Below are 9,076 nucleotides of genomic sequence, written 5' to 3' on the forward strand. Positions count from 1 at the left end.
CCCCCCTCCTGGAAGGTGCGTCTTTGTGCCGCAATGGCACAACTGAAGAGGGAAGGAGGGGGCTCTGAACGAGGTGCAGGCAAAGGACAGGGAACAGGAAATGGAGGCAGCAGGAGGGACCAGGGTGGCAAAGACATTGGGAGGAGCCAGGAGCAGGAGAATCCAGGCAGGGACCCAGAATCCAGCCAGGACGGAGGCCCATGGTGGAGTCGAGGGAGGGAGAAGCCATGGTGGAGGTAGGGCTAACACCAGGGACCCGACTGACAGAGACGGAGCCGATGGAGGTGGAGCCCAGGGCAGAGACGGAGAGAGGAATAACCAGGGTGACACCGTGGGTCTGGAGGGCCAACTTGGAGCTGATGGCTCACATGACTAAGGCGAAGGCAGGCACTCGGAACATCGCGGCGGAGTCGGAGCAACTGAGGACAAAGTTGGAGCCGGAGGCAAGGAGGGGCCAGATGGAGCCTGAGGGATGGAGGGGCGAGGCGAAGCCGGAAGAGTGGAATCCTGTGGCGGAGGCAGGTCGACGACTGACCAAGCGGAGCCGGAGAGACAAGGGAGCCTGGTGGAGCCCGTGTGATGACTGGCCACCGTGGAGTCAAGTGATCAATGAGCCAAGGCGGAGCTGATGGGTCGGGGGGCCTAGGTGGAGTCTGGGACGCGGAGGCCGGAGGTGGAGACAGGGAATCCTCACACCTAGGTGGAGCTGGGGACTGGAAGGCCCGAGGCAGAGCTGCACAACAGGATAGAGCAGACTGATGATGAGCTAAGGGACTGGCAGGAGCCAGCGGAGGCAGGGCCGAGGAAATATCTGAATCTGGAAGAGGAGGTGGGAGAGGGAGGCTGGGTGGAATAACAGGAGCTGGGCAGAACCAGCGGGGATGGTAGAATCAGGGAAATAAACACCTCTAAACACTCAAAATAAACATCAGAGACCAGGCACAGCTCACCCTCAGCAGCAGGAGTGTAGGCGGGAATTCCCTCCATGCCCTCCAACTCCACAAGTACTCCCTTAATGATGGACGATGTTGCTGGCTCACACACCTGGTCAGACGTGTTGTAAGGCTCAGGCTCCAGGGTGCGCTGACTCGTGTATCGCGGCGGGCTCAGGCTCTCCATCTGTGGTGGGCTCTGTCATCATGTCCATGCAGCAGGGTGATGGCTGGCTGGGCTCTGGGTCACAGGCAGTGATGGAAACACCGCCATACCAGAGTACCCAGCCCAAATACTCCAGCAAACTCCTCTGTTCCGGGAGGAGGAGGAGGTGCACTGCTAGTGAATCCATCTTTCTGTAGTTTAGGTCTGGTATTCTGTAACGTGTTGTGCAGGATCAAGCACACAATGCAGGAGAAGTCAACAAACTAACAGTCTTTAATAATAAATCCAATGGGAAAACTCAGGAGAAACCGTGACACAACTAAAACTTACAAACAATACCAGACAAGGATCTGACTAAAACTGAGGGCTTAAATAGACAGATGATTAACAGAATCAGAACAGGTGAGAACTAATGAGTAACTATGGAAACAAATGAGTGGAATGAAAATGGGAACAAAGGAAAATGGGTCAAATTAAACAAGGAACACAGAACTAAAACAAAACAGAAAATAACCCTGACAGCCCAAGTACAGTACATAATTGTTTTTTGTTTCAGTGTTCAGACAAGTCCTGCCTCCGGACCCCATCCATGAAGAGACGCCCCACTGACAGCAGTGCTGAGGGGAAAAAAGATACTGGCATGTTAAAGTACATACGCAACCAGGTATCTCCTTACTGTCTACTACTGATGTACAAACTATTGCTGTTGTTACAAAGCCATACTGATTGTGTGTTAGTTGTGTTAGGTGTACTATGTTCTATTCCTTTAGGTAATGAGTCTATCTCCAGCCCCTCTGTCCTTGCTTATAAAAGCAGCCCCTATCCTGACTGAGGACATGTATGGAGACATTTTGCCTGCAGCATGGGAGCTTCTGCTGAGTGTGGATGAACATATGGCTGCAGCTGCAGGTCTGTCTAGCTAATATATTCCTCTCTTGCTGGAGAATCTAGTCATTAGTAAGTTAATGTCGTTTTTGTCAACTGTGCTACACATTTTAAATCTCAGGGATTTTTAACACATTTAACACAGTGCAAAACTTGTGCAGCCTATATTCATCCATCCATTTCTTAAAAGGATTCTCTATGTCCATAATAATTATCATGCAAACACACAGCTGCCCTGTTCCTGCTGTGCGCTGTGAAGGTGCCGGATGGAGTGACCGAGATGATGATGGCTGAGTTTCAGCACAAGGAAGCATGTCAGAGAATTAACTCTATTTTGAAATTCTACACTGTTTGGAGATTCCGGTACCAAGTTTGGCCTCGGATGGAGGAGGGGGCTCAGCAGATTTTTAAGGTAGGTCTGTTTTCATTTTTTTAATTTGACTACAGTAAGCTTGTACACTTTTAATTTCTATGCATATTCTACTCTGATATTATTTTGTTTTAAATCATTATAACAAAATAATATAAATATTGACAATATCTCAACTTTTTTCAATATATCTCTCTGTGTTCACGTTGTTTCATAGATTCCTCCACCCAGCATTAACTTCACGCTGCCCTCTCCTATCCTGGGAATGCCCTGTGTGCCTATATTTGACCCTCCATGGGTTCCTGTTAATGCAGGCACTGTTCCGGATGCAATCAGTGAAGATCAGTCTGTATGTTTTAGCTGCCTACCGCATCAAAACTTTGCTGCCATAAGACAAAATGGTCATGCACAAATTTTACAGAAGATTTTTCCCGTTACATTTCAGAAATCATTCTCTGCACGTGCAGTATCTCGCTCTCACCAACGGGCAGAGCACATCCTGAAGAACATGCAGCAGGAGGAGGAGAAGAGGAGACTCGGTCGTGAGGCCAGCATCATCACAGCCATCCCTATCGCTCAGGAGGCCTGCTATGAGCCCACATGTAGTCCCCCACCCGAGCAGGAAGAGGAAGGTGTGTCATTTCTGTGCTGTGCAGTTAGAGTTATCATAATTATATCTAATTTTCTTGATATTTTCATTTTACTATGAAAACAGCATTAACTTAACCATAACTCAAAGCATGGTCCAAAAAGAACATTGATTTTAACTAAGCTGGCAAACATATTGTTATACGTACGAAATTCAGAAAAATTAGGTAGTATTGTTATCTAAAGACTTTAGTCTAAAGACTAAATATATAATTTAATGTATTTAAGTTGATTCATCGATATTAAATAATATTTTACATTAACATTTTATTTACATTAACATTTGTTTTTCAGTGTACAGCTCTTCCCTGTAAGTTACATAGTCTTAAAGATTAAAAAAAATTGAATTGTTTGATGTTTCATTGCCAAAAAGAGAGTGGAAAGTGGTCATTATTATTGGATTCAAGGGAGAACAAATTTATGATATGACTTCTTTATGTGAAGGTTGTCAGGATTTGATTTTGAAACATTGATTTCGCTTTAAGCCCAATGATCAGTCCTGAAACAATTTGAAACCTTATGGGTTTTCAGAACATGATCATATAGATGAGCTGTTTATGAACACATATAATATCTGGTGTCCTCTTCTCTGTCAGTAGAAGATGTGATGAACTTGACATCACGTCGTCTGTCCGTCAGCCCCTCTTGTGCCTCCAGTAACTCCCACAGAAACTACTCTTTCCGCAGGGGCTCTGTGTGGTCAGTGCGGTCAATGGTCAGTGCTGAAGGTAAGAAACATTCAAAATGATGCATATTCACATACTGCTTTATTCACTGACCTGTTCACTTTTTCACCATGAATACGTTTATGTACAGATTAAGGAATCATAAAATCTTATATTTATTGACTGCCATTGAATTTTTTGTTTTATAAATATGGTTTGTTTTACCTTACAAGATGACGAGAACACGACAGAACTCACACCAACACATCACATGCTGCAGCCACCCCAGTCTGTTTTCCCACCATGTATCTGTGCTGCTGTGTTGCCCATTGTGCACCTGATGGAAGATGGAGAAGTTCGGGAAGATGGAGTTGCAGGTGAGTGGCAAAGAAGATTTAAAAAAACTAAAAACATTTTACCCACTGATCTTTTGTCTACTTTGTTTCTTTGTTTTGTGTTCCCACAGTTTGTGCTGTTGCTCAGCAGGTCTTGTGGAACTGCCTGATTGAAGATCCAGCCTTGGTTCTTAGACATTTCCTGGAGAAACTCACAGTCAGTAATAGACAGGTAAGATCACTAAATAAATCACTCTTTCAGAGAAGAAAAGATGAGCGTGTGCTGTTATATGATGAAACATATGTTATGGTTATTGTTCTCAGGATGAGCTGATGTACATGCTGAGGAAACTGCTTCTTAACATTGGGGATTTGCCTGCACAGACCTCACACATTCTTTTCAACTATCTGGTGAGACCTTAGCATGCTTTTTCATCACTAATGTGATTACTGCAGAATTTGTCTTTAAATGCCATAGTAGCTTATGTGAGCACTCTTAAAAATAAAAAAGCTGCCGGAAAGAACCAAAAAAGGGGTTTTGCAGCAATTGATGGATTGAAATGGATTCAGTTTACAACACCTTTATTACCTTTTTGGATCTTGTAAGTTTTTGTTACCTGGACTCTCAGTGGAGAGACAATATCCTCACAAGTTTCATTAAAATATCTTAATCTGTGTTTTGAGATTAGCCAGAGTCTTATTGATTTGAAACGACATGAGGGTGAGCAAATGACAGAATTTTCATATTTGGGTGAACTATGCCTTTTAGAGGAAAGGATGGAGATACTAGGGCTGGGTAAATAATATAGATATCTCGATTTATACAGTGGGGAAAAAAAGTATTTAGTCAGCCACCAATTGTGCAAGTTCTCCCACTTAAAAAGATGAGAGAGGCCTGTAATTTTCATCATAGGTATACCTCCGACATGAGTGAGCAAATGACAGAATTTTCATATTTGGGTGAACTATGCCTTTTAGAGGAAAGGATGGAGATACTAGGGCTGGGTAAATAATATAGATATCTCGATTTATAATCGATTCTCATTTTTACGAAACGATATCGATTCTTAAATCCCAAGAATCAATTAGCCTGTTTTCAGTTAATGGATGGAACATTGAAGGGCATCTCCCATCCAGTAAATCGCATTTTGCTTTGGTACTTTTAATATGAAATAAAGTCGCAGATTTCAAATTATGTTCATTGTATTGCAGTATTCAAACAATAAATGCCATTTTGGCCCTGTTTAATGTGTAGTGATCGCTGTAGCGCGGCGCGCCTCTGTTCAATAAAAGCAGCAGCGAGTAGCGCACGTGAACTGATCATCTCCTCCACATTAATACCAGTTTCAGCACAAAATAAACATGACTAAACATCCGAAGGTAAGTAAAAGAAAAAAGAGTACAACTTTACAATCCATATCCTGTCTCATGTATTCGCTCAATCAGTGTTTCAGCCGCTCAAAGATGTCAATATAATGTCTTGTAAACAATATCACGTAACGTCACATTTACCTAAGGAAAAAAATATATTCTGTGACCATAATCTCATTAGTCAGCTAGAAAAATAAACTGTAGAGAGGGGCATTTTGCTAAATATATGCATAAAATGCATAATTTTATGACAACCACCATTTAAATGTTTATATTTAAAAAAAATTGAAGTAGAAATATTATTATGTAATTGTAACTTTTATTATAAAAACTTCATTAAGTGTAATTTAAGCAGTTGTATAGCCTAAAAAATCAGTCAATTGTAACCTTCAATATTATAGTAATGTAGTACCAACTGACTCTCATGTATATTTTACAGCATTAGTTAAGAGATTTTTATTCCTTGAGAAAATTTGGCATGTTTACCAGATATATATCCAAAATAATCGATATTGAATCGAATTAGAAAAATAAACTGTAGAGAGGGGCATTTTGCTAAATATATGCATAAAATGCAACCACATTTAAATGTTTATATTAAAAAAAAAATTTGAAGTAGAAATATTATTATGTAATTGTAACTTTTATTATAAAAACTTCATTAAGTGTAATTTAAGCAGTTGTATAGCCTAAAAAATCAGTCAATTGTAACCTTCAATATTATAGTAATGTAGTACCAACTGACTCTCATGTATATTTTACAGCATTAGTTAAGAGATTTTTATTCCTTGAGAAAATTTGGCATGTTTACCAGATATATATCCAAAATAATCGATATTGAATCGAATCGCAAGCTTGTGAATAAGAATCGAATCGTGAAATTTGTGTCAAAACCCAGCCCTAGGAGATACAGTGATCTCATTCTGCAGATCTACATACCAAACTAGACATGTGCAATCTGTTATTTTTTTCTAATTTTTTTCCCCAAGGTGGGCTTGATCATGTACTTCGTAAGGACTCCCTGTGAGTGGGGCATGGATGCCATATCAGCCACATTGACCTTTCTATGGGAGGTGGTAGGTTATGTCGAGGGGCTCTTTTTCAAAGACCTTAAACAGACTATGAAGAAAGAACAGTGTGAGGTCAAGCTTCTGGTTACTGCCTCCATGCCAGGTTGCATATTTCAGCATTACTCCATATAGACAATAAGTTTACTAGTGTCTTTTTCATGTTTATAACGGTGCCTGTAATTGTGTGCCTAGGAACCAAAACCCTGGTGGTTCATGGACAGAATGAGTGTGACATTCCCACCCAGTTACCAGTGCATGAAGACACCCAGTTTGAAGCCCTTTTGAAGGTCATTATTATATTATAGATGTAAATTTGTTCTATATAGACAAGTTATTAGATCATTTTGCTATATTTTCACAATATAACACTTTTTTTTTTGTTATTACTTATATGCTTTCACACCAGGAGTGTTTAGAATTCTTCAATATACCAGAGGCTCGATCTGCTAACTATTTTTTGATGGATAAGCGTTGGAACCTTATACACTATGCCAAGGTGGGTTGTGGTTGTTTCTGAACAGATCTATACATTTCAAAGGATACATACTGTATATTCTTGATAGTAAACACCAGATTGTTTATATGTTGACTGAAAATTGGTTTCCCTCTCTACATCAGACATATGTGCGAGACATCTACCCTTTCCGAAGATCAGTATCTCCTCAACTCAACCTGGTTCATATGCTTCCAGAGAAGGGCCAGGAGCTCATCCAGAAACAGGTGAGTTTTGTTAATTTTAGCATTAAGGGAGAAAGTGTTTTTACTGAACGACTTAGGCTAGTTCACATAATGGAGTTTTTTGTAATATGAAGCAGGCCCGTTTCTAGGCATAGGCAATCTAGGCGGTCATGACCAGCAGGAGGGGCACCAATGAACGCATGTACTGGCACTACATTTTAGCAGGGTTGTGTTAAAGAGTGGCACGACCACCCTGAAATATGATTGGCGCCCCCACTAGATCCCGGCTGATTGTTTTATGCAAAATTTGCATTTGGAGCGCTCAAAAACACAGTTAGATCAATGAATTCTGTATGGAAGCCCGTTTCCGCCACTGAATAAAAAAGGTAATTGCACATTTTTATCTCACATTTCTGACTTTTTTCTCATAATTGCGTGATACAAACTCGCAATTCTGACATTTTTTCTCAGAATTGCGTGATATAAACTCACAATTGCAAGTTAAAAAGTCATAATTGTGAGATATAAATTCGCAATTCTGAGAAATAAAGTCAGAATTGCGTGATATTAACTCGCAATTGCGAAAAAAAAGTCAGAATTGCAAGTTTTTGTCTCGCAATTGTTACTTTATATCTTGCAGTTCTGAATTTATAACTCTCAATTGCGAGTTTATATCTCACAATTCTGTGAAAAAAAAAGTCAGAATTGTGAGATAAAAAGTCGCAATAACCTTTTTTATTTTTTATTCAGTGGCGGAAACGGGATTCCATAGTTCTGTCAGTGCTTTGACAAGGTAACGCTTTTTTTTTGCTATGCAATAAAGCTAAGTTCAAAGGCCAATTTAAAATAATGGTACAAGTAAAAAGTGCACAGTTGTGGCAGGCAAGAAATCATGCTGTGAAATTGGTTCAAAATCTGTGCATTTTTGCACCAATGCGTTGTTAAAGGATCAGTGTGTTGTGTAATATATTCCCATATAAAACTTTAATGGACAATTAAAAAATATTAGTATAGTAAAATTCGCTAATTCACAAGATCAATGCATCCTTTATTAAACCGCTTTGTTGAATTTACGTATCCTTACGGAAGTGTTGAAATGCTGAATTAATTCATTCACTTCTAACAGCGCTTAATGGGAGCAGCGACATACACATAGAGGGCAGAGCTTTGCATTATTTAAAGTTCACGCGTCAGCAGGGGTGTGAAGTAACGAATTACAAATACTCACGGTATAGTAATTAAGTAGTTTTTATCAGTAATTGTACTTTTTTGAGTAGTTTAAAAATTGTGTACTTTTACTTTTACTTGAGAACATTTTAAGTGCTGTATCGGTACTTTTACTCTGCTATTTTACTCCGTTTGTGGTCGTTACATGCTTATTTAAAAAAAAAAATGTATCCATCAACGTGATTGGATAGAGAGATAGTAATAGGTCTCGTGACTTTCGTCAAATCAAATTGTGCATAGAAAACTTTAACTGCCAACTGTTTATCATGGCTGCTTGAAGTGCATTCTTCAAGCATCAATTCAGTCGCATCTTCCTCTAACTTAATATATTAAGGTAAATTTTGGATTTCTGCTTACTAAATTATTTGTATATATGCTTGCCTATCTACACGGCCTGAAATTTGGTGTGAGGTTATTATCAGGTATTGCATACACTGTTAACTCCCGCAAGTACCACATTCGGTAAATTCCCACTCACTTATAAGACGCACGATCTGCGCTGCCTCGTCTCTCTCGCGTGCGTTCTGCAGCAGTCACTTGGATAAGTTGTTGTTGAACTTGTTAACTTTTGATGAGTTTGAGCGCGTGATGCGCGCTGTCAAAAAGTGTGTTGGAAACACAAATTGAGGACCAATCTGCACCTTATTGATAACCCGTGGCGTTAATATACTGCATCTGTGCCAGCGCGTGATGTAATAAAACTGCAGCTCGTTAATAAACTTTTTTTTT

The 9,076-nt window shown here is 40.1% G+C and overlaps 1 protein-coding gene across 1 annotated transcript in view; it reads left to right on the top strand.

Annotated features, from left to right (window-relative positions):
- LOC107562223 (protein unc-80 homolog) overlaps window positions 1-9,076 on the top strand; it is a 50,866-nt gene that overhangs the window by 28,135 nt on the left and 13,655 nt on the right. The window contains exons 29-44 of the mRNA XM_016246829.1: window positions 16-236; window positions 344-602; window positions 1,655-1,762; window positions 1,869-2,007; window positions 2,214-2,395; window positions 2,571-2,702; window positions 2,799-2,985; window positions 3,598-3,729; window positions 3,900-4,043; window positions 4,133-4,233; window positions 4,326-4,412; window positions 6,362-6,545; window positions 6,635-6,729; window positions 6,849-6,938; window positions 7,061-7,166; window positions 7,871-7,913. Of these exons, the coding sequence (XP_016102315.1) occupies window positions 16-236; window positions 344-602; window positions 1,655-1,762; window positions 1,869-2,007; window positions 2,214-2,395; window positions 2,571-2,702; window positions 2,799-2,985; window positions 3,598-3,729; window positions 3,900-4,043; window positions 4,133-4,233; window positions 4,326-4,412; window positions 6,362-6,545; window positions 6,635-6,729; window positions 6,849-6,938; window positions 7,061-7,166; window positions 7,871-7,913 (2,210 nt within the window). The remainder of the gene's footprint in view (window positions 1-15; window positions 237-343; window positions 603-1,654; window positions 1,763-1,868; window positions 2,008-2,213; window positions 2,396-2,570; window positions 2,703-2,798; window positions 2,986-3,597; window positions 3,730-3,899; window positions 4,044-4,132; window positions 4,234-4,325; window positions 4,413-6,361; window positions 6,546-6,634; window positions 6,730-6,848; window positions 6,939-7,060; window positions 7,167-7,870; window positions 7,914-9,076) is intronic.

This window comes from Sinocyclocheilus grahami, unplaced genomic scaffold (genome assembly GCF_001515645.1).
Source record: "Sinocyclocheilus grahami isolate Dianchi unplaced genomic scaffold, SAMN03320097.WGS_v1.1 scaffold813.1, whole genome shotgun sequence".
Taxonomy (NCBI): Eukaryota; Metazoa; Chordata; class Actinopteri; order Cypriniformes; family Cyprinidae; genus Sinocyclocheilus; species Sinocyclocheilus grahami.